Here is a 26,350-nt window from a genome sequence, read left to right as displayed (position 1 = left end):
TTGACAGATCTTGAGGATTTCAAGCCACAGTCTGGTTAAAATTGAACTATTTAAAAACAAACAAATTACTGTTCATACAATATAGATGTGGTGTTCTTGATTTCAAAGCAGCAGAAATCTGGAGATTTGGCTGTGTTTTATTACTGCATCGACAATGTCTTAATTATATGGTAATCTTTAATAATATTAAATATTCATTGTTTCATGCATTCCTGTGCATCATTGCAGTTTGTTATCAACCTCTACCTAGTGGAGTGAAGACAAAGCACAAAATCTAGGGTCGCCTATCACTCCAAAACAGTAGATGGAGCCAAGAAAAGTCAGTGCTTCTGTGATGTGAAATTGTAACACAGAGATGGAAACTCATAAGAGAGAATGCATGAGTCATGTGCAAATCAAGGAACCTCAGCAAAACTGAGGACAAAATGTTTAATGCCTCATCATACCTAATAAGGGAAGTTGGTTCTTGTTATCCAAGGGCATTAATCCCAGTCCCTTGGGGCTTTCAAGACAAATATGTTAAATTATAGCTTTTCTTGAGGATAATGTCTCGAGTAATGGGATCTTATGAACTGTAAGGAGGGTTGTAATAGACATCAATAAAATATACGCAGATGGAGGAATTGGGTCAATGGATTAAAACTAATGCTGGAAAAAGTGAAATATTACATTTTGGTAGAAGAAACAGAGATAATATAAACCACAGGGCACAATTCTGATGGATTTAAGGATGGAGAGTTATTCATTGAGGATCCTACCCATCTTCTGCGACTCAACATACATATGACCATTTTGGTTTCTAAGGGGTGTTATTCTCTCCCTAGTTACCCTGTCCTTAATATATACATAATATCTCTGGATTCTTTTTGATTTTATGTGCCAGAGCTACCTCATGTCCCCGTTTTGCCCTCCTGATTTCCTTCTTGTGTTTCCTCAGTCCCCAGTGATACACTTGATGCCAACTGCCTTTACTTGACCCATGTCTCCTTCTTTGTCCTCACCAGAGCCTCAATCTATCTCATTATCCAGAGTTCCTTACACCTTGCCCTTCACTCAAATTTGGTTACAGAATGAGCTTTATGATGGTAAGCAGAGGATAATGGTGGAGGTTGTTTACAGATCAACTGGGCAAGTGGGCCAAAGAATGCTCATGGAATTTAACTGTGTCCAAATGTAGGTGTTGCATTTTGGGAAGTCAAACAGAATAGGACTTTCAAGGTGAACTGTAGGGACTTATTGGAGAGCAAAGGGATCGAGGAGTGCAAGCACATAGTTTCCTGAAAGTGTCGTCACAGATAGATCAGGTGGTGAGGAAGACTTTTGGCATGTTGGTCTTTATCAGTCTGGGCTATGAGTATAAAGCCTGGGCTATGAAGCGGTATGCGACAGTTATACAAGACCTTGATGCAACTGCATTTTGAGTAGTGTTCAGTTTTGCTCACCTTGCTATAAGAAAGGTGCCATTAAGCAAGAAAGTGTGCAAAGCAGATTTATGAGGATGTTGGCTGGTCTCGAGGGACTGGGCTATAGGGAGTGGTGGGACAGACTTTATTCCTTGGAGGCCAGGAGGCTGAGGGGGATAGAATGAATACAGTCTTTTCCCCAGGGTAGGAGAATCAAGAACTAGAGGACAAGAACTACATGACATAGGTTTAAGATGAGAAGGGAAACATTTTATAGGAACCTGAAGGGCACGTTTTTAACATAGAGAATCGTGGGTATATCGAAATATCTGCCAGAGAAGTACTGTGGCAGGTATAAGAACAACATTATAAAATAAATTTAGACAGGTACATGGATAAATTGTATGAGTGTGCACAAAAGATTTACCACAATGATTCCAGAGATGAAAATCTTTAGACATGTGGCTAGACTAGAGAAACTGGGATTGTTTGCTGGGAATAGTGGAGCTTGCGAAGGGATCTGATAGAGCTATTTTAAATCATGAAGGCTTTGGATTGTAAAGGAAGAGAAACTTTTTCTTTTGATGAGTCAAGAACCAAGGGACAGAGAATATAGGTGATTGGCAGAAGAACCAAAAAATTGACATGAGGAATTTATTTTTAAATACATACAGAGCAAGGGTTTAGGATCTGGAATAAACTGCCAGAATTAATAGTGGAAGCAGTCGACTGTAATGTTGGGGATTTGTTAGAGACTGGGATTATTAGGATCAGTATTTATTTTATACTGATTTCTATTTAAGGGTTGGATAAGATTATCTAAAAAACACGATAAACTAAAAATCAATTATGCAAAAAGAACAGATTGCAGAGGCATTTGTTAGATTTGATTAGATAAATAAAGTTAAAGAATACAATCATGAAAACAGTAATGACATAAAAGATAGCCTGCCTTATGTAGCTGACTAAAGCCAGAAGTGGTCTTGCAAATCATTCCCCTGTAAAAAGACATCATTGCAACCAGGACTGTGGAATGAGTTCACTAAATATGTGCAATGTTAATATCAGATGCAGTAAGGTGGAAGGAAATCTAATGGAGAGCAAGCACGAACATAGACCTGTTAGACCAGATTGTCTGCTTTCACGCTAGAAAATTCTACCTAAAATTTAAAAGGGCATGGAGATAGTATTTAGATGGAAAAATAATATCCCAGTGAGAATGCATAGCCCATCACAGGACTTCATGTATCAGCAGAAAACTGACCAGGAAGCAACCACACAAAGTAAGCCACCTGTAATTCCAAATTATTTAATCTATTTCTTCCGCAAGAATTATTGGCTTGGAATATGGCAAGAAAATACACACACTTATTTTGCATAAGTAAATGCATTATTATTTAGATTTGCATTTGCTGACAAGTATGCAAAATTCTTCAGCAAACAAATGCATAAAGTACACCCAACAGTGCAGGCAGAGTTGAAGTGGCATATTTTAAAAAACTTAACACATTTTCATAGAGTAAATCAGATTACATTGTTTCCATGGTACAGCACACATTAACAACTTGCATGACCTTGTAGTAACGTGGCAAAGCTTTGCATACTTGGGTAATGCAGGTGTTGTTCTCCAGTAGTGGGCGGCACGGTAGCGCAGCGGTAGAGTTGCTGCTTTACAGCGAATGCAGCGCCGGAGACTCAGGTTCGATCCTGACTACGGGTGCTGCACTGTAAGGAGTTTGTACGTTCTCCCCGTGACCTGCGTGGGTTTTCTCCGAGATCTTCGGTTTCCTCCCACACTCCAAAGACGTACAGGTATGTAGGTTAATTGGCTGGGTAAATGTAAAAATTGTCCCTAGTGGGTGTAGGATAGTGTTAATGTGCGGGGATCGCTGGGCGGCACGGACTTGGTGGGCCGAAAAGGCCTGTTTCCGGCTGTATATATATGATATGATATGATGATAGTGCTAACTCGTTTTATCCCGTTAAAAAAAAATCCCTTTTCATAACAAAGGCTGTATATAAAATGTAACTCCAATGAAATAATATTGCTCTTCCTTCAAATAATAAATCTACAATTATAAAAAGTAAAAGATTTTGCTTGGTTACAGCAGTAAAGCCAGTGGAATCTGGATACAATTGGCCAAATCATTGTAAGATCACATCATCTGCGAGTTCCTATCCAAGTCACACAACATCTGGCCTGGAAATATATTTATGTTTCTTTTTCGCAGCTGAGTCATAATGCCAACTACCACTACCTAAACCCACCGCAGGAGTAACTTCATTACATGGACCTTAGTAGTTTAAGACTTTCTCATGGTTATACTTAAATTTGGCCATTTCAGCAACACTGAAACAAATAAAGGAGTATGCTTTAAATGTGCTCATAAAATGTATTATGGCCATTTTTTAATGAAACTTCATGGCCCAGTTCAGGTCCTGCCCACAAAGTTGGCCACAACCCCAAGACAGTTACAAGATTCTTCAAACTGAATGAGTTCGGAATAGTAAAATGCTTCTTTCTTAAATGTGGAGACAAAACAGTGTAATAGGTTTATTCTGAACAATTGTGCATCTCAAAAAATAATATGTAGTTTACAAAACTACCAGATGGCTCAGAAAGCATAAAGGGAACAATTTGCACTTCTTTTCATCAGGATATTCCAAATTAGTTAACAGCAAATTACATATTGTTTCACTGCAGAGACTGATTTAAACCAATTTACACTGCCTGTTGAAGAGTGTGTTTACAAATATTAAGATTTATTTTAGTAAGAATTTGAATAGTACCTGCCAGAACCCTTTACTGTTCTGACTGCACAGAAAGCAGAAGCTCTGCTCTAAGATATGAATATGAACAATTACAGGTAGGCAAAATACTGTTTTACAGAGTGGTGTATTCCCAAGATATTCATTTGTATTTTCTATTCACTGATTACAGCCTTATAGTCTATGCATCATACAACATATTTTGTACTTGATGTAATTTTTCCTTTTTTATTTAACCAAACTATTTCCGGAGCCTTGTAATAGAGCTAATCATTTGGTTTTGTACAAGAAAATCGGAATACCTGAAAAAAATACATTATTTGGTATAATTTTATGACTCTCTGTTCCCTTAAGAGAGCCTCGTCCAAGATTCAAGTACACGTCCAAGATTCAAGTACATACTATCTAATATTTCTGGTCATTTAAATAATTTTCAGAGTGAGAAGGACTAGGATAATAAGAATGCAAGGTGGCATTAAGGTGACTATCAGTGTCACAGCAGCACAGCTTGTAGAGCAGCTACTTCACAGCTTTTGTGATCTGGATTGAATTATGTCCTTTGGAGCAGTCTGTGTTTGCATGCAGAGTTTGCACGTTCTTTCTGCAATGCATGTTACCTTTTAATGTTCCAGTTTCTTCACACATCCCAAAGACAATTACCCTTGTAAAAATGTGTTTATGTATGTGATGGATTGAATCTGGGGAGAGTTGATGGGAATGTGGAGAGAATAAAATAAGATTGGTGTACCTTTTGTGTAAATGAGTCCCTCGTGGTCAACGTGGACCTCTTGAGCCAAATAGCCTGTCTCCATGTTCAAAGACTCGATTACATAAATTGGAAATAAACAAACTGGCACATATAGAACATAGAACAGAATAGCACAGAAATAGAGCCCTTTGGCCCGCAATGTCCATGCCAATCACAATGCTAAATTAAACTAATCTCCTCTGCCTGCACGTGATCCATATCTCTCCATATACTCAAAGCCACAATCTATGAAGGCAAGCATATCATATGCTTTCGTTACCACTCTTTCTGCCTATGTTGGTACTTTCATGGAACTATGGAGAGGACCCCATCATCCCTCTGTACCTCAATACTGTTAAGGCTCTTGTCATTAACTATATATTTTCCCTTACATACACCCTTGCAAAATACTACACCTCACACTTGCTCAGATTAAATTCCATCTGCCATATCTTCACCTATTTGTGTATTATGTACAGTATTGTGGGGAAAGCAGATGAACCTAGAGCCTGGATTGGTGCTTGGGACTATGATGTGGTAGGCATTGTGGAAATGCAGTGAGACTTCCACTCTCCCACTGCAACATCTGTCACCTGGCCAGGCTTGTTTCCCAGTATAATGTCAAGTATCCTCAAGTTGGACTATCAACATACTGTTTGAGGAAACTATTTTGGATATTTCTTACAAATTCTGCCACCTTTTAAGCCTTTTGTACTGAGAATGCCCCAATCAATATTGGGGAAATTAAAGTTACATACTATGATGCCATTGTTGCTTTGCATCGTTCTGTAATCTGTCTACATATTTGATCCTCTATCTCCTGCTGGCTACAGGGGGGGACTTAGTACAATCCCATTGGAGTAATAGCACCTTTCGTATTTTCAAACTCTACCCATATTGCCTCAGTGGATGAACACTCTAATGTGTCCTCTCTGAGTGCTGTAGTGACATTCCCTCTGATTAGTAATGCAACTCCTTCACCTCTTTTACCTCCCTCTCAATCATGTACAAAAGATCAAATATCAAACATTGAGCTGATAGTCCTGTGCCTCTCATATCCAAGTCTCCGTAATGGTCACAACATTATAGTTCCAAGCACTGATCAAGGCTCTAAGTTCAAATATTTTACACTTGATACTCCTTGCATTGAAATAAATACACTTCATCCCATCTGTTTCACCATATTCCTTAAACTCACCCTGCGTGTCCATCCTTTTGAGACTTACTGCTCATAACCTCTACCATCCCATCAGTCCTACCATTTGCTGACCATCTACTCTGGTTCCCAACTTCTGCCACCCTAATTCAAACCCTCCCAAGTAGCACAAGTGAACCTCCCTTCAAAGATATTGTTCCCACTCCAGTTCAGATTCAACCCATCGCTCTTGTGCAAATTATCTCTGCAATCTCAATGGTCCAAAATCTGAAACCCTGTGCCTTGCACCAACTCTTGAGCTTCATTCATCTGTCCTATCTGCTTATTCCTACCATCACTAGCACGTAATCTGGATATTACTAACCTTGAATTCATCTTTTTTAACCTTTTGCCTAACTCCCTATATTCTCTCTGCAAGACATCATTCCCTTTTCCTACCAATATAATTTGTGCCAAAGTGCACAATGACTTTTGGCTGTTCACCCTCCCCCTTGAGAATGTTCTGCAGCTGCTCAGACATCCTGGACCCTGCCACCAGGGAGGCAACACACCATAATTTTTGAGGAACAGAATCTCTTATCTGTCCTCCAAACTAATGAATTTCCTCTCACAATGGCTTTGTTTGTCTTCATCCTTTCCGCTGCGCCTCAAAGCTAGGCCTGGTGCCTCAGACATGACTGCTACTGCTGAACTCCTCTGAGGGGTCTTCACCCAAAACAATATCCAAAAGGGTATACCTTTTTTCCAACGGGAATGGCTACAGGCGGTTCTTGCACCCTCTGCCTACTCCCTTTCCTGGTGGACACCTATCTACGTCCTGCCTGCACATTAGGTGTGACCACCTCACTGAGTTCCTATCTCTGATGCTTTCCTATTCCCTTACAATCCTGAGGTTGGCCAGCTGCAACTTCAAAACCCCTCATGTGATCAGTCAGAAGCTGCAGCTGAACACGCTTTCCACAGGGAAGTCTCCCTGGCTTCCCACAACCTGCAGGAGCATGCCAATCCCCTAACAGCCACTTTCTAACATAAAAGGAGCCTATGAAAAGAAAACACGTTACTTCATTTCACCCTCAACCTCATAAGCCAAAGCCTGAGTACCTGTCCTCCAATGCAGCTGTTCTGCTCAATGCACAATCTCTTCCAAAATGGTCACTCCTAACGTAGGCTGCTACACTTTACCATCCCTACTTCCATTGCCCACTGTGCCACTCAACAAGCCAATCAGTTATATTTGAACTGTCCTGCTGCCAGTTAAACATCTCTTTAGTGTAGGAAGTAACTGCAGATGCTGGTTTATACTGAATATAGACACAAAATGCTGGAGTAACTCAGCAGGTCAGGCAGCATCTGTGAAGAAAAGGGATAGATGACGCTTCGGGTGGAGACCCGAGATATCACTTTAGTATCTGTTTTCACCACAACTTCTGGCAGAATGTTTGGGCCCACAGATACACGTTTAATATGAAGAAAGTAAGTGGTTGAAGAAGAAGTTATTCAATGTGAGAACAAGGTCAGCCAGGCAAATTAGTGTTTTTGTAGAAGGGAACTGGTTGGACTACTGCTCCAGGAAGAAGCTGAGGTTCTCAGACCATCATGATGAAGCTGCAAAGGAGTTGTACATACATTGTAAAGATTGCCAGTTGGGATCAGGGAATTGGAAACGATCAATGTGGTGGGCGTCAGAGATGAATATAAGTGGGAATGGTCTGGACCAGAAGAGAAAGGGGAAGATCTTTTAGAAATAAAATACGTTTTGTTGGACAAATGTTGGCTAAAACAATGAGGGGTGTGCAGGGCAGGGACACTTTCAGGCTGGAAACTGTAGATGGAAGATCTATAACTGCCTGAGTGACCGTGACCTGATGTTCAATGGTAAGATCACAATCGAAAGGAAGATACGAGATGTCAATGAGAGCTGACATCTGGCTTCTGTGAAATAGTGTCAGTTCAACTTACCTTTGTACCCTTACACCCACACCGCAACAAGCTCTGAGGCTGCCATAATGTTGAGCTCTTCTGTCGCCTCCACCTTCAGGTCTTCCTCTCTGGTAAGGTGGCCTAGCCTCAAAGTGTTGACACATTCTCCCATCTCCAACATTCATCCTCCTCATGGACTCCCCTTGCCGGCCTACTACCCTCTCTGGACTTTTTTATTTCCAACTGCTGCTGCGATGTTAACCGTCTTGACTTTTCCACTCCCCTTAACTCCTCCATCCCCTTCCCCTCTGAATGCACAGCCCTCAGCTCACTCAACAACAATTCCGACATTGGGGTTAAACCCACCGACAAGGGAGGTGCCTTTGTAGTCTGGAAGACTGACCTCTATCATGCTGAGGCCTGGTGACAGCTCTCAGACATCTGCTCATACCTACTCGTAGATAGAATGACCCCAATTCTATCTACACGACATCCACAACTGCAGCAGGGTACCTCCTGCACCCATACAGAACTCATTGATTTCATTAACTTTACCACGAACCTCCACCCTGCCTCAAATTCACATAAACTCTAACACTTCTCTTCCCTTTCTTGATCACTGTCATTATCACAGGGGACATACTATCAACTGACGCCCACAGTTATCTGTATTACTTGCTTTCTCATTCAATTAGAAGGTACATTTGGGCATGAATTCAAAGTGGATCCCTCGCCCGTCCGCAATCAGGGCGGGGGCGGGCAGAAGTGATGATGAAAACACAGCAGTTTTCTCAGGAAAGTGAAAAGGGAGAAAGATCGGGAAGGATATTAGAATGCAAAAGGTGTACGAAGTTTAAGATTTTTGATGTTTGAAAGGAATGTAAGGAAGAAAAATATATTTTCCAATTGTCCATTGTTTGACTCTTTATTACATTTACAAATCCTTCACTTCAAGGCAATTAGGCAGTTGATAAACATCGAACTTGCTAGTGTTTACCATCTATGAGTTGTAATGGAGTGAGTAATGTGTCACGGCTTCTTCGATAGAAACTCCCATACCAAGCAGGTGTGTGAAACCACCAACTTGAAAATATAGTATCTGATAGCTGCCATCTTCATCACAAGAACTGCAGCTGTTCTTGAAGGCAGCTCATAACCACGTTTTCAGATATTTAAGGCTGGGTAAAATAAAAGTTATAAATGAATATACAAAAACTGACCAAAGCTAATTCAGAACTGAGATCAAACTGTATTCAACCAAATTCAGTAAAATTTGTAGGTGTAGCACATACAGCAATGGCATTTTAATCTATTTCTTGTAGTGATGTGTCTGGAATAGACACAAAATGTTGAAGTAACTCAGCGGGTCAGGCAGTATCTCTGGAGAAAATGAATAGGTAACATTTCCCTTTTTCCAGAAATGTGTCTGGAAAGTCAGGAATCAAGTATTTCACCTCATAGCTGCAATGAGACTCAGCTTTTAGTAAAATATATGGAAAAAAAGACACAAAGTGCTGGAGTAACTGAAGGGGGTCAGGAATCCTTTGTTCCTTGTATCTACATTTAAACACAACGCGTTTGTTGGATTAAAGGAGCCTATTCAGTTCAATGTATTTACATTAAACATTGGTGATTTACTTGGACCATTCCTCATTCGTCCAGCGCACACACACGTTCAAATCAGCGCAGGCCAGGCCGCCCCGGCCCGCCCGCGGCTCCACCACTCACCGACGCCCACGCGGCCCCTCCGCCGCGGCAGCGCGCGCGCCGGCCAATGGCACACGGGCAACTCAGAGCAACGGAGGACGTGAAGAGAGGGGCGGGGCGCGCACATCCGCATCGCCAGCGCGAGACGCGGAACGGGAGGCGGTTACACGGTCCGGAGCGGACAGGACAGGACAGACGCGAGCTCGAGCGGGGGCCCGGCGGCCGCACTCGGTCAGGTTCAATGGAGCTGAAGAAAGCGTTGCTGCTGCTGCTGCTGCTGCTGGCGGCGCAGTTGGCCATCGCCGCGCTGGCCCAGGAGGACGGAGCGGGTAAGCAAGCATCGGTCGCCGTGTGCATCTCTCCGGATAACTAACCGGAACAATACACATAGCGTTTGGTGTAAGGGTGGACGCTCCAGCGTTGCAAGGCATTAGGTCGTCGTCTGACATAAAATGTTGGAGTAACTCAGCGGGACAGGCGGCCTCCAACATTGTGTGTGTGTGTGTGTGTGAGTTACTCCAACATTGTGTGTGTGTGTGTGTGTGTGTGAGTTACTCCAACATTGTGTGAGTTACTCCAACATTGTGTGAGTTACTCCAACATTGTGTGAGTTACTCCAACATTGTGTGAGTTACTCCAACATTGTGTGAGTTACTCCAACATTGTGTGAGTTACTCCAACATTTTGTGTGTGTGTGAGTTACTCCAACATTTTGTGTTATCTTCGGTATAAACCAGCATTTGCAATGCCTCCCTGCACAGGTCTTGTTGCCTGGTCGGATGGGGACTTGTGGGCGAGAGGTCCACTTTGAATTCACACCCCAGTCCCACTCTTTGAATTCACGCCCCAGTCCCACTCTTTGAATTCACGCCCCAGTCCCACTCTTTGAATTCACGCCCCAATCCCACTCTTTGAATTCACGCCCCAGTCCCACTCTTTGAATTCACGCCCCACCTACCTCTAAAGTGAACGAGAAAGTGAGTCTTGGAGTGGGGCAGAATTCTGGAGGTACTGGGCAGGGCAGCGGGGGGGGGGGAGAGACAAAGTTAACGATTCAAGTTAATTAACCGTTTATCATTAAAAAAAACATTGAGCTAACGCGAAGCTATTAAGATGTTGCATTAGGCAGAAACAAGGAACTGCAGATGCCGGTTTAAAAAAAAAAAGAAGAGACAAAGTGCTGGAGTAATCAGCGGACCGGGCAGCATCTCTGGAGGACATGGATAGGTGACGTTTCGGGTCGGGACCGGTCGGACATTACATTGAAAAGTCTCTGTTCGAGGTTGAATGTAGCATGTCCTTAAGTTTTTTTAATGCTAGTGTCTGTGCCAATAGAACGATTTTTTTGTTCCCTTTAATTTCGTTTGGTTGGCCGTTCAGAAAAATTAATCAATTAAAAGAACCATAGAACATAACACAACTTATTTAACTGTTAATTTCATTTTAAGAGTATTTAAAAGTCCTATTCATATTGGTCTTTTTTTGTACCCGAGTCTGACCTAGTGCTTGGTTGCAGAGATTCTTTGCATGTTGTGATGTTTGAAATTTCCTGCAATATTAGGCTCTGACACTGGACTCTGAATCTGTCTGAATGGCTGAACGTTCCTTTCTGAGTGCCTGACTACTGTCAACATGAATTGCCCCTTTGATCTTTACAACAGAGCACCAACAACAGATCACAGGAACAGTCCAGTTTCACCCCAGTTTTATAAATACAAATTAAAATTGTAGAACTAAACAACATGGGGGGGAAAAAGCACTTTGACCCACCTTGTCTATGTTGACCAAACTGGCATTTTGGGCTAGATCCCTCTAAACCTTTCCTATCACATGTCTATCCAAATATCTTTTGAAATTCTGTCAACTCATTCCAGATATAGACGACCCCCTGAGATTCCTCTCCTTTTGCATTGGGTTTAGGTTAATTAATGTCATGTTCTGAGTTGCAGTTGCGGCACAGTAGCGCAGCGGTAGAGTTGCTGCTTTACAGCGAATGCAGCGCCGGAGACTCAGGTTCGATCCTGACTACGGGTGCTGCACTGTAAGGAGTTTGTACGTTCTCCCCGTGACCTGCGTGGGTTTTCTCCGAGATCTTCGGTTTCCTCCCACACTCCAAAGACGTACAGGTATGTAGGCTAATTGGCTGGGTAAAAATGTTATTAAAAAAAAAAAAATTGTCCCTAGTGGGTGTAGGATAGTGTTAATGTACGGGGATCGCTGGGCGGCACGGACATGGTGGGCCGAAAAGGCCTGTTTCCGGCTGTATATATATGATATGATATGATGATTGTTCTAAATGCTCTTCAATCAGATCAGGTAATACTATACATAAATTCAATCAAGTTAAACTTTAGTACAATAGATGGAGTAATGGGGAAGATGCAGAATATTTTTCAGCATTGTAGTGCATAATGGCCTACTCCTGCACCTATTGTCTAATAGCGATACATTGGATAGTACCCTAGTTTATGGAAGGACTGGTCAGAAGCCTGATAACGGGAAGAAGCTGCCCTTGAGTCTATTGGTGAGCTGTCAAGCTACTGTACCTTCTGCTGGATAGGAGCAGGGAAAAGGAATGGCTGGGGGTGGTACAAGTTTTTGATTATGATGGCTGTTTTCCAGGGCAGCATAAAGTATAGATAGTTGATGTGGGAAGTCTGGTCTGTGTGATGAACTGTGCTACAACTCTGCAATCTTTTGTAATCTTGGCTAAGGCTGTCTTGAGTTCATGCCCTCCGGTTTTAAAATTGTCTGTCCTGTTCACTTCACCCATGTCCCTCATGATCTTGTACACCTCATCAGGTCGCCACTCAGCCTCCTACGCCCTAAAGTAAAAATAACCCAGCCTCTACAACCTTTCTATAAATCAAGTCCACGTCCAAGTGACAACCTTTCCAACAATGACATCCTTTCTGTAGCACTCCAAGTGTGGTCTTGCCAATAAACGACTTGTACACCTGCACCATGATGTCCCAATCTTTGTACTTGATACCCTCCTAAAGAAGACAAGCATGCCAAATCTCACCTTCACCACCCTGTCCAACTAACCTGCCATTTTTGGGAACCATGAACATGTACTCCTAGATCTCTCGATTCTGCAACTCTCTCCATGACTCTACTATTTGCTGTGTCCTGGTTTGACATACCAAAGAGTGACGTCTCAGATTTGTCAGTTAAATTCCATTTGCCATTCCCTGGCCTACCTCTCCAACTGATGTAGATCCTATTTTAAGAAAATAACTGCAGATGCTGGTACAAATCGAAGGTATTTATTCACAAAATACTGGAGTAACTCAGCAGGTCAGGCAGCATCTCAGGAGAGAAGGAATGGGTGATGTTTCGGGTCAAGACCCTTCTTCAGACTGATGTCAGGGGGGCGGGACAAAGGAAGGATATAGGTGGAGACAGGAAGATAGAGGGAGATCTGGGAAGGAGGAGAGGAAGAGAGTGACAGAGGAACTATCTAAAGTTGAGAAGTCGATGTTCATACCACTGGGCTGCAAGCTGCCCAGGCGAAATATGAGGTGCTGTTCCTCCAATTTCCGGTGGGCCTCACTATGGCCCATGACAGAAAGGTGTCGATGATTGGAGGAGGCCCATGACAGAAAGGTGAGAAGTCGATGTTCATACCACTGGGCTGCAAGCTGCCCTATTTTAAACTTAAATATCCTTCCTCACTGTCTACTATACCAGCAGATTTGGTGTCATCTGCAAATTTATTGACAAAGTTAACTGCACTGTCACATTAATGTAGATAACAAACAGCACCGGACCCAGCACTGATTGCTGCAATACACAACTGATAATAGGTCTCCTATTAGTAAAAAAATACCCCTCCCTCTCGGATCCTTCCCCATCCAAGTTTGAATTTAACAGGCTAGCCTTCCTTGGATTCCCTTTGATTCCCTTTAATCTTTAAGATTAGCCAAGGTAGGAAGCCCTTGCCTATCCCCTTGGTGACCTCTTCAAAATATTCAGATTCCTGAGACATGATTTCTTGTGCATAAATGCATGCTGACTAATCAGTCCCTGCCTGACCAAATGCTGATGAATCCCATCCTTCAGAATCCCCTCCTCCGACACCTTTCCCACCAGTGATGTTGGGTTCACTGGCCTGTAGTTCCTGTCTTGACCTTGCTGCCATTCTTAAAGAATAGTACAACATTAGCCACCTTTTAATCTTCTGGAACTACATCTGTAGCTAAAGATGTTGCAAACATCTCTGCAAGTACCTCTGTAGTTTCTTCCATAGCTTCCCATAGGGTTCGAGGATGCTCTTGGTCAGACCCAAGGGATTTATCCACCTTAATGGTGTTTTAAATTGCCAATACCTCTTTTGCAAGTTTGTATATGGTCTAAAACATCATAACTTGCATGCCTGAATTCCTTAGATTCTGTGATACCTTTCTCAATTTAAAAACTTCATTTAAAATATTATTTAACGTCTTCATCTCCTGTGGATCTGCACAAAGATGCCATGCAGGGGAACATATTCTCTGTCCCTGCTGATCTTGCAGGGGGACATATTCTCTCCATAGCCACCCTTTTAATCTTGATGGACCTGTGGTCTATCTTGGGACTTTCCTGTACCATTTCATCTTTTTGTCTCCATTGCTGCTTTAAGTGTACTGTACACTTCAGTACAGTACACTACAGTGGAAGGATTTGCTTGATCCCAAATGCTTAACTTTGATTGATGCCTCAATTTTTTCAGACCAGAGCCTCTATGTCTCCTGTTGGTCAGCATTCTCTAGGCTTGCCAGCCTTTCTCTTTGCTTGCCAGCCTTTCTCTTCACCCTCACAGGTACATGCTGCCCCTGTTCTCATGTTAGATCGCTTTTAAAAGCCCTCCCCTTGCTGGCAGACTTGTCCAATCAACATCTGCAAGTTCCTGCTTTATGCCACCAAAATTGTCGTTTCCTCAATTTAGGATCATAAAGGGCCTGTCCCACTTTGGCGATTTTTTTAGGCGACTGTCAAAGTCGTAGCAGATCGCCAAAAAAAATAACCGTACGACAATGCCCACGACAACCTAAGACAACCTACCACATAGGCGACGGCAAGCTGACGAAAATCGGCGACTCAAGGGCCTGACCCACTTAGGTGATTTTAAGGTGACTGATGGCGACTAGGCTGTCAGCCACAGTTCGCCGGGGTGTCGCTGGCATGATCGTGAGGAGTCTTCCAAAGATCGTAGTGGATCTCGGCGCGTCGCCAATAAATCAAACGGTTTGAAATCTCTCGGCGACAGCTGGCTTGTCGCCAGGCATCGTAGCTTATTGCGGTCGCTGTCGCATGCTGTCCCCAGGTTTGATAGGTTCTCTTAGATGCATTTAGAAGAACATAATATTAAAATAAGTTAAGTCATTTCAAAATACCATAAAATGCTTGTGTTTAACCAATTTATTTACCGTCAGGACATTTGACAGGTAGATTGGAGGCGACAGTTAGACGGTCAGGTAAGCGTGGGAATTTTCACGATGTTTTTGGCCTCAGCCAAAAGTGGGCTCCAAACCCAGATATTTAACCCAGAAACCAGATATGCATCTCCCTTACATTTTCAAAGAATGCTCACACACTTTTCACAAAAATCCACTGAACCACTTTTAAAACTAATTTTTTTAATACAGCTATTAGTAAACTGTATAGTGGCCTGTGTAGTAAATCCAGTTTATTCCTTGTTACAGTGAAGCTTGGTTTTTAAGTAACCCATACAAGATTTTATAGTTCAAAACTCTCAAGTACTTACCGACTTGTCAGTGATTTCAGCGAAAACCAGGAAGCCGGAGAAGCATTGACAGCGTGGGAATTTTCGCGATGTTTCAGAAGACGGTGTAATCTCGACCTGACTCGGCATTGTCGTGGTCATTGTCGTCGGGTAAAAAAAAAGTTTGGCGATCTGCTACGACTTTGACAGTCGCCAAAAAAATCGCCTAAGTGGGACAGGCCCTTGAGTCGCCGGTTTTCGTCAGCTTGTCATCGCCTATGTGGTAGGTTGTTGTGGGCATTGTCGTACGGTCATTTTTTTGGGCGATCTGCTACGACTTTGACCCTTAACTTGTGGATCATCTTGGTCACTGTTCCCAAAGTACTCCCTGTCTCATACTTTAATCGCTTGCCTACCTCCTCCCTAAGAGTGGATACAATTTTGCAGTCTAATAACTCCCTCCGTAAATTGATTAACGGAGTTTTCTTGGACAAATAAAAAAAAATCCTGGCAATGCAAACCTCTTGCAATGGGGGACCCAGTCAATATTAAAGAAGTTAAAATCTCCCATTAATGCTATGCTATCATTCTTCTAGCCTCTCTGTGATCTTCCTACAATCTGCTCCTCTATTTTTTGCTGATTACTGGGGGGCTTGTAACACAGTCCCACCAAAGTGATTATTCACTTCCTGTTTTTAAGGTTTTTCCATTAAGATGCAAGGGATCCAGAGTGACTTGGTAGTTTGAATTCAAAACTAACTAACAAATAGATAGAAAGTAATGGCGCAAGGCTGCTATTGTGGCTGGAGGTCTGTGACCAGTGGTGTTCCACGGGGACCCCCCCCCCCCCCCGGAGAAAAGAAAATGTTAGACTAAAGGGCATAACTTTGAGATGAATGGGGATGCATGGAGATTACAGGATGCATGGAGGTTAAAGGAGATGCATGTTTTTTTACACAGAATGTTGGCGGAAGAAGCAGATACAGTAAGGGCATTTAAGAGACTTTTGGATAGGCAAGTGGATATACAAGGAATGGAGGAATATTGATTATGTAAAGGCAGGAGCTTAACTTAGCATCATGTCCGACACTAACACAATGGGCTGAAAGGCCAGTTACTGTGCGATATTGCTCTATGTTCTAGATAGCCTGTCTCGATGATCCCCAAGGATATCTTCTGGAACATTGAATTGCCAGTATTAACTTTCAGCCATTTTTCTCTTATGGTAATAATATGTCCACCGAGCCAATCTCTACCTTGAGATTGCCTGCGAAGCTTCCAGCATTTAAATAAATGCAGTTTAAACTATTGTTCTTTCCTCTCACTCTTTGGCATGCTCCTGTCTTTCCTGCCTGCTAATCTTGTTCTCTTTGACTATTTGTCCCCAATTTCACATCTGCTTCCTTCCTGTTGGCACCCTTGCGCTATCAATCTAGATTACCCTTCCCAAGAAGTTTCACGGTTAAGGTCTGTGTAGGAGCCATTTTGCGTTTTAGTTATTTTAATATAATATATTATTTTGTATCCTGCTGTATTATTTTGGACACTAAAAGGTTAATACTATGTTTACGTATGGGTTGGGCAGAGTCAGAGCCTCCAGCTCCGACGTTTTTGTTCAGTTCACGGGAAGAAGCGGCTGATAGATCAGACAGAGGAAGCTGCCGATAAAATCGGCTGAAAAAACCTGCTGATAGAAGATCAGCCAGAAATATCTGCTGGAGATAAGATCTGGCAGTTTGTATCAGTCACATAGTTCATTAGATTTTTACCAAACTAATCAATAACAAGTCGATGACAAGAGATATGCCAATATGTTATATTGCAACTTCAAATAAACGTATAACTTCAAATGAAATGTTGTGGAGATCTCTGATTGTTTGCGTCAAGAAAATATAATTCCAACTATCCTACATCAACGGCGCTTTGGAGCTTGATGAGATGCAAAAAGTGTGAATCCCTGCCTCCTGCACCAGTTCATCAGCCACGCATTCATCTGGCCTGTCCCTCTATTCCTGCCCACAATAGCAGGTGGTGCTGGGAGTAATCCAGTGATTACTACCCTTGAGATCCTGCTTTTGAACCTATTTTAACTCCACAGGACCTCTGTCATTGGTGGAAACGTGCGCAACAATTCTAGTGGCTCACTCTCCTTGAATGTTCTGCAGCCACTACGAGAAATCCTCAACCCTGGCACCGGGAAGGTAACACGTCCTGGAGCCATAGTTGCGGCCTTAAATCTCCTGTCTGCCTCCCTAACTATTATATTCTTATCATTGAGCCCTATCTGACTTCACCCCACCCTACTGTGTCTCAAAGCCAGGTCTGGTGTCACAGACGTGGCTGTTGCTGCAGCATTCCTGGAAAGGTCATTTCCCTCATCCACCCCCATAATATCCAAAAGGCTATACTTGATTTGGAAAGAAATGGCCACAGCAGATTCCTTCACTCGCTACCTATCCCCTTTTCCCTTCCTGATGGTCACACAGCTACTTTCTGCCTGTGACCACATTTGTTAAACTCCTCTGAGGCTCCCAGCCTCCCGAATCATTTTGCTTTTGACAAGTGCCAGTTCCCTTGTGATCAAACAGCAGCTACACACCTCACATGGGTGTAGTCCTCGGCAACAATGGAAGATTTCCAGATTTCACACATCGTGCAGGAGAAGTATACTAACTGCCCTAACTGATACTGACTGCTCTAAGACTAACAAAGGAAATTTTAAAAGATCTCGCCTTTGCCCTCTGCTTGGTCTCGCAACTATTTGGCTGTATTAAAGATTATTTCCATTGATATCTATTTGCACTGTTTGCAATTTGATATAATCTATTGATTTATACTCTCTGGTTTTATGGTTTGTGTAATGGCAACTTCAATCTTTTCCAATAAAGTCCTTTTGCTTGCCATTACTTCACAGGGAATGGGAGTGGACTTGACGCAAACCAACAAAGAGATTTCCAAATGTATTTTTAATTTAATTAGTCGTTTATTGAAGTAGTAGTACAAACAGGTTTGGATCTCCCCAAGCTTTCAGCTCTCGTCGCAGGTCTGGTATCTCACCATACTCCCCATGTCTGACCCCTCCCGTCTCTGCATCTCAAGATATAGCACCTAGTTCTGACTCCTCCCAGTACATTATGCCCATATGTATTCATCTCATGACAGCCCCCAAAATAATACAGCTAGATATCTAGACAAAATAATATAATATGCTAAAACAGCCAGCACAAACACACATGACTCCGACACACCGGCCCCTAATTGTTTTACGTGTATAACAAAACAATTACTAATAAACATTAAATGGAGCTATAAAAACTTTACACATAATCAAAAAAGGTATACACTGTGTTGGCATCTAATCTACTTTAGTGATTCTTCAATCATTAAGGCCGCCAGTCTTTGCTGTACTCGGGTATCAGCTTCTAGGAGCAAACATATCTTTGTTATCGGTCCAAGATGGTACTCTTAGTCTGAAGTCGAACTGTGCGCACAAGACCTTGTGCATCTGGTATGGTCTCCAATATTTTGCCCATTAACCAGGAGCCTCGTGGTGCAGTGGAATCGGCCACCACGACAATGTCACCTGTAGCAAAGCTTCTTTTGACACCATTTCTACCAGCTTCTTGTCCTGATAGTTCTTCCAATCTTTGTCTTTGACAGAAAGAGATGATTGCGCTTTCTGCTTGGGAAAGATCTTCAGGACATAAACATTGTCCGCGGAGTGTTGCTTTAAAGACTTGCATCTCCTTTTCAACCTTTTCAGTGAGCCAGAATCTTTTTCAAGGCTACTCAGCAGTTTGAATTTCCTTTCTCCTACTGGTCAGCTGCAAGTGTTGTCTTTACTTTTAAGAAGCCAAGCTACAGCAGTCTTCAGATTCCTCCATGATGAGAAATGGGTGATCAGAGAGTTTGTGGGGTTCAATGGATCGTTGACAATGACATTCATTGTGATATCTTGCTTGATTTCTGGATCATTAGCAGAGATTGCAGATTCCAGTGAGGTATTGGCCATTCTCTGTCTGGCTTATAGAGAAACTCTGGTCCCTTGATCCATCTTTTACAGTTTAAGAGGTCTGCTATTAGTCCTCTGGAGGCTTCATCTGCAGGATTTTCCTTTCTGCTAAAATATCTCTATTGTGATACATCAATAGCATCCCTTACAAAAGAGATCCTATTTGCTACAAATGTTTGAAAGCGTTTGCTTTCGTTGTTGATGTACTTAAGCACCGTTGTGCTATCGGTCCAGAAGATGGATTTGTCCAGTTGAAGCTGTAATTCTTTTCACAGCATAGTGACAACTCTAAGCTCCATTCTGGGAATCGACATTTGTTTTAATGGTGCCACTATGAATTTTTACCCATTATGAATGCAATATGCACCCCTTTGCTATCGTTTTCTAATCTTAGATATGAAACAGTACCGTAGCCACTTTCGCTGGCATCTGAAAAGTGGTGGAGCTTTGCATATCTGATTTGACCAAAGCTTGTAGGCTTCATGCACTGGCCCACTTTAAACTCCACAATCTTGTTGAGATTTGCTAGCAGTCCTGTCCATCGCTGAGAGAAGGTTTGGGGGATGTTTTCTTGCTTGAAAAGTAAGTCTTGACCATCTGTCATCTTTGCTGAGCGATTCATAATGTCCAAGAATTTTACTTCTTTAGACATTTCTTCTGTTTCATAGAAACATAGAAAATAGGTGCAGGAGGAGGCCATTTGGCCCTTCGAGCCAGCACCGCCATTCATTGTGATCATGGCTGATCATTTACAATCAGTAACCTGTGCCTGCCTTCTCCCCATATCCCTTGATTCCACTAGGGATCCCTGGAGCTCTAACTGAAGAACCTTGAGTTACCTTGCTGGTTCTTTCACTGAAGTCTTGATTGTATTCTTTGACCAGTAGCTCCTCTAGGTTTGCAATGGATATTTGATTGACAGCAGCAGCAGGGCATCCATTTACATCCCTGTTGTCGTTGTCTCTTCTCAGGGGACCATCGATGACCCATCCCAGTAGAGTTTTTACAGCATATGGTCCATCCCCATGGCTGTTGACCAGCTCCCAAGGTTCCAATACCTTTGAAGCATTTATCCCGATGAGTAGGTCAATGCCAAAGTCTATTTCTGGAACAGGTCTTCTTGTCTGGGAATGTTTAGCTGAGAAACAGGCATGGTCTTATGTGTAAACACATCCGATAGTTGAATAAAATTGTCTTTGTTCAGACTAGATATTTCCAAACCTGAGATGAGACGACTGATCACAGGCTTCACTTGGTACATGGTATGCAAGAGAATTTTGGTCTTTGGTCCTGCAATGTTCAGCCTTCTCATCAAGCTTTCTGTGCAAATGGTAGATGAACTTCCATGATCCAATAATGTATATGTTTGCTGTGCTCCCCTTGTGGCTCTTCACTTGTACTGGTACAATGGAGAAGATGCAGGTTTCATCACCAGCCCCAATATGCCCACACATTTGCAAAGAGGGAACAGTATCACTTGCAATTGGCTTTTCATTCTGTTCTGTAGGTTCTGGTTTCTTTTTTTTGTCCTTTTGTTCAATGTGAAGTATTTCAGGATGATTTTCTTTGCACACATCAAAAGCCAAATGAGTCTTTGCTCATGTGACATATTTTCAAATATCCAAAACAGATTCCATTCTCCTTTAAGAAGTCTATCCTTTATGCTCTTTCTTCTTGATCTGCCAACATCGCCCCAATGTGTGACCAATTTTGTTACAGAACAAACAAGAACATTGTAGGTTCTTTTTATGTCATTCCCTTTGTCAGATTTTCTTGCACCTGTGCCTCTACAGATTTAGTTGTTGCAAAACTGCTTCCTCTTAGTCTCCTGATCTTTTCAAGGAACTCTCATCCTTTAGAGTTCCTTGAGAACTTATAAAATTATAAAAGGACTGGACAAGCTAGATGCAGGATAAATGTTCCCAATGTTGGGCGAGTCCGGAACCAGGGGCCACAGTCTTAGAATAAAGGAGAGGCCATTTAAAACTGAGGTGAGAAGAAACTTTTTCACCCAAAGAGTTGTGAATTTGTGGAATTCTCTGCCACAGAGGGCAGTGGATGCCAAATCACCGGATGGATTTAAGAGAGAGTTAGATTGAGCTCCAGGGGCTAGTGGAATCAAGGGATATGGGGAGAAGGCAGGCACGAGTTATTGATTTTGGACGATCAGCCATGATCACAATGAATGGCGGTGCTGGCTCGACGGGCCGAATGGCCTCCTCCTGCACCTATTTTCTATGTTTTCTTTGAACAATTAATAGTTCTTCTAGTCTCTTCTGTTCTTTCTTCTCAGTTGTTCTTCTTTTATTTTCAACTGTCTTCTCTTCTGTTCTTCCTCAATCTCAAGCTGGCTTTTCAGGGCGGCAACCCATTTCCTGACAGCAGAGAATGTTGAAGATAAACACGAAGAAAAACCTTTTTCCTTCACGAATCCTTTTTGATATCGCCACCTTGTGGTTGAACATCAGACCTAACCACAGGCAAAATTGTACTTGTTATTCCCTGTAAAACGCATTGTCGTTAAGTCATATCTTGCACAAGAATTCAAAACAACTGATATCTTGCAATGCTCAATGTCACTTCTATGTTCTCAGCATTCCAATTACAGCAGCCTTTTTCCAATTTAGCTTCTGATGTATAGCTTTTCCAATTTTTCAAACGTATTTTCAGTTTAATTAGTCGTTTATTGAAGTAGTGTACACAGGTTTGTATCTCCCTAAGCTTTCAGCTCTCGTCGTAGGTCAGATAAGAACTCCTGCTGCAACTTGCATCCTATATCCGGGCTATTGTTTGGGGGCCTGTAGAAAACTCTCATTAGTGTCTTCATACCTTTACAATTCCTCAACTCTATCCACAGTGACTCTACATTGTCAGTCCCTATGTCACCCCTCGCAAGGAACTGAATTTCATCCCTCACCAACAGAGCTACCCCACTCCCTCTGCCCACCTGCCTGTCCTTTCTATAGGACATATTACCCTGAATATTCAGTTCCCAGTCCCGATCCTCCAGCAGTTACATCTCTGTAATCCCCACAATGTCATATCCACCAATCTCTAATTGAGCCTCAAGCTCATCCACTTTACTTGTACTTCGAGCATTCATACATAATACTTTTAATCCATTACTCATCTCACCTTTCATACGATTCCTATTTCACTTGGCCATACTCCTATCCCTTTCTATTTCAAAATTATAACTATTCACATCATAGATTGTCAGATTTAAAGTTAAACTCTAGATTATTTACACACTTACCTTGAAAGTATACTCTTTGGATTTCTAAAATAGAAACAAAAATATTGTTCTAATTAATTTGCTTAAACTTCAGTCAGCCAAACCAATTTGCAATCTGTACATACCTCAGTACCCAAAGGAGAGTCTCATCCTGAAACGTCACCCATTTATTCTATCCAAAGGTGCTGCCTGTCCTGCTGAGTTACTCCAGCGTTTTGTGTCTATCCTCCATACTCAGATGCTGGTAAGGTGAATATCATAGAAATTCTACAGGGAAGGAAACTATTCATTATAACTACTCCTTGAAAATGCTGTCTGATTAATTGCACTTTCATGGCTCCACATTTCTCCAGTTCCATTTTTGCATTTTATTTTTACCAGCCTTGTCAACTTGCCCTGGCAAGAAGGTAGGAAGTTCCCGAGTCTGAGAATCTGTATTGTTGAGAACTTGCATGGGAAATTAATTGAAGCATATTTATCACTAACCTGCAAATTCTAATATTTTGAGAATTTCAAAGCTATTAATAGCTCCTTTAATGGAAGTAAAAAGTTACTGTAGCATGGATTGTGTGACATATTTAAGAATCCTATTAACTTGTATTTAACCTAAACTGATCAATCTTTTGGAACACAAAATAGTACAGCACTCGAATGAACCATGCATCCCACAATGTCTGCCAACCGTGGTGCCAATTTAAACTACACAAGGTCTATATCCTTCCATTCCCTTTCTGTTCATGTTTCTGTCTAAATGCCTCATAAACATTGTTATTGTATCTGCTTCTCTTACATTCCCTGGCAGTGCATTCCAGGCATGTGTTTTGCCACATAAATCTCCATTAAATTTCCCCTCTTCACCTTAAAGCTAAGCGCTATTTGGTATTTGAAAATTTCATCCTGTAAGCTAGTCTGGCTATCTACCCTATCTATGCACTTCATAATTTTACATACTTCTATCAAAGCTTCTCTGCTCCAGAGAAAACATTCAAAGTTGTCCTGTCTCTATTGAACCTCCGCCCCCTCAAGTCCTTCCTGTACTGCAGCGACCATTACTGCACACAATACTCCAAATGTGGCCCAGCCAAAATTTTATACAGTTGCAGCATGATTTCCTGACTTTCATACTCAATGCCCTATTCCATATGTTATCTTTGTTATTTCAAGTGTATATTCCGACAGTTAAATGTATATGTAAGGCTTTAGCTTCACAATGATAACATTCTAATAAAATTGACATTAGTCTCGACCTCTTGTCGGCTTAGCCTGGATATTTTTCATTCTAATATAATGTTAATGAACATTTGGTGCACTGTCTTGATTTTAAAAGCTTTTGGGAGTGCTGGCGGATGCTTCTGCATTTTAAAAAGGGTTTTGAAACCTTTGAGGTTTGCTTTTGTTCCTTGGCCAGTCCTGTAGGCTTTGTGTTGACAGTGTAGTGAGAATGGAATAAAATAGCTCAAAGGAAATTTGTTTTTTATTTCATGGGTGGAGAAAATGCCGTTCTCACTTTGCTCTTGGATCTTGTGATCATTAGATTCATTTGCCGTAGTACAATTTGCTCCTTCCTTTCCTTCCCACCTGTAAATTTTGAGGGCCTGTCATTGATTTCCAAATCCAGGATATTGCCAGGGATGGATTCTGATGACATCCCATCACAATAGAATCCTGATCATTTGTATTTAACCTAACCCGATCAACATTTTAGAACATAAGAACCCTTTGGCCCACGATGATATGCTGATCAGGATGCCAATTTGAACTGGTCATCTGCTTGCACATGGTCTGCATCCCTCCATTCCCCACCGGTTCATGTGCCTGTATAAATATCTCTTAAACATTGTTGTCATAGTATTTGCTTCCATCACTTTCCTTGACAGTTCATTCCTCGGTACATTTTTATCAGAGTTCAGTCTGAAGAAGGGTCTCAACCCGAAACGTCACCCATTCCTTCTCTCCTGAGATGCTGCTTGACCTGCTGAGTTACTCCAGCATTTTGTGAATAAATAGAGTTCCAGGTTTTGTAGGTTGACTAGACTTGATCAAGTACCATTGCAAACCAGTGTTAATGCTGAAGGGGATGAGTGAGAATATGATTGAGATCAAATGTAACGTCAGAATGTATGTATCCTTGGCTAGAAGAGAGATGAAAATAAATGGAGGGAGAGGACATTTGTGTGTTTCTGGGCTCCATGATTGGCAACCAAATAGCAACGTTGTGACACTCAAATTTCTTCTATTTTAGGGGTTGAATACTTTGTGGCTCAATGGTAGAGGGTAAGAAGCTCCATGTCTGTTCTTGTGGTTGGCAGAAAGTAACAACAACAAATGGCCACAGAATACATCAGGGAAAGAAGTGTTTGTTAGAGGGAATGCAGGGAAATCACATTGAACGGTACTTGAGAAGTCAGTCGTGTAGTTCAGCGACGGGTAGAAAACTACAGTTTGCAGGATATTATTAGCCCTGTTACTGATGAGGAGGGATCATGCGCTGTAGACCGGTGGTGGTGTTAATCTGTCAGTCAGGGAGATCGTGGGCTGAAATCTAGTGTTAAATGGCCTTGGCCAAGTGAAAGGAAAGAATGGGAAACTTAATATAGATTTGGTAAAGGTGCGAGAGAATCTGAAAGGGACAGTGGGAAACAAGTTAGTTAAGATGGGAGAGTATGTATCAATATGGTGCAGACAGGTTTGGTGTTATTGAGAAAAAGGTGCAGGCTCCACAGGTGGTTAGATCTAGACGAGAGAGAAATCAATAGATTAATGAAGGAGAGGAGACGGTTGAGAAAGCAGTGGAGAAAGTCTACAATTGATGAGAGGGAATTAACACTCTTCTTTGCAAGGAAATGTTAGGAAATCGGTTAGCAATATTAAGGAGGGCAGAACACCTTAGGAGGAAGAGAAAGAAGGAATGAGTCAGGGCAGCATTTTATAGGGATCCATTTAAAAAGTGGACAGCTCAAAGCTTCAAAGGAAGTGTTAGAGAAATATTTAAAAAGGACATACTTTGATCCAGAAAAGAAAAGGGGGATGGGTTTTCCTCCAGATCTACCACCCTTAGGAGAGATAAAGTTAGATGTTTTGCCACCAAATTGGAAGGAAGTGGAAGCCGTAATAAGGCGTGCCGGGTTCTATGGCCCCAGGGCCGAATGGAGTCCCTAACCGGGTATATAAAAGTGCACCTGATGTGCTTAGATTTGTGTTGAGACTCTTGCATATAGTTTGGGAGAAGCAGGTTATACCAAGGGTTTGGCGTCGAGCATGCCTAAACGTCTCCTAAATGTAGAAGACAAGATTTTCTTTGGCATAGTGGCACAGAAGCTGTGCTGAAAGTAGTGCAGAAAGCAGGAATCCCAGGTTGCTTAGAACACATGAGTGTAATATGGCACCAGATTCAGACAGCCAAGCTTGAGAGAAGAGATTTGCATGTAGTGTTTTTGGACCTGGCAAATGCATTTGGATCTGTGCCACATAGTCTTATTTGGAGTGCTTTTGATTTCTTTAGAGTTCCAGGATCAATAGTAAATTGACATTTGGCACTTTGGATTTCTAACATCTTGTCCTGTGTATTTGGAAACATAGTGAAAGCATATTTCCAAGGTCCGAATGTGTTTGAGTACAGAAGACTTTATGACAGCATGGCAGAGACTAGAGATGGGCATTATGGCAGGGTGTACTATTTCCCCGTTGGCGTTT

The 26,350-nt window shown here is 42.0% G+C and overlaps 1 protein-coding gene across 1 annotated transcript in view; it reads left to right on the top strand.

Annotated features, from left to right (window-relative positions):
• The first annotated feature begins 9,818 nt into the window (after nucleotides 1-9,818).
• The window catches only part of pdia4 (protein disulfide isomerase family A, member 4), a 31,591-nt gene continuing 15,059 nt past the window's right edge, over nucleotides 9,819-26,350 (top strand). Inside the window, exon 1 of the mRNA XM_078418455.1 lies at nucleotides 9,819-10,032. Within this exon, the coding sequence (XP_078274581.1) occupies nucleotides 9,945-10,032 (88 nt within the window). The 5' untranslated portion in view covers nucleotides 9,819-9,944. The remainder of the gene's footprint in view (nucleotides 10,033-26,350) is intronic.

The sequence above is a fragment of the Rhinoraja longicauda genome, chromosome 2 (genome assembly GCF_053455715.1).
Source record: "Rhinoraja longicauda isolate Sanriku21f chromosome 2, sRhiLon1.1, whole genome shotgun sequence".
NCBI classification, from domain to species: Eukaryota; Metazoa; Chordata; class Chondrichthyes; order Rajiformes; family Arhynchobatidae; genus Rhinoraja; species Rhinoraja longicauda.
The sequence above is the reverse complement of the archived record's forward strand: the minus strand, read 5'-3'. Positions and strand labels throughout refer to the sequence as shown.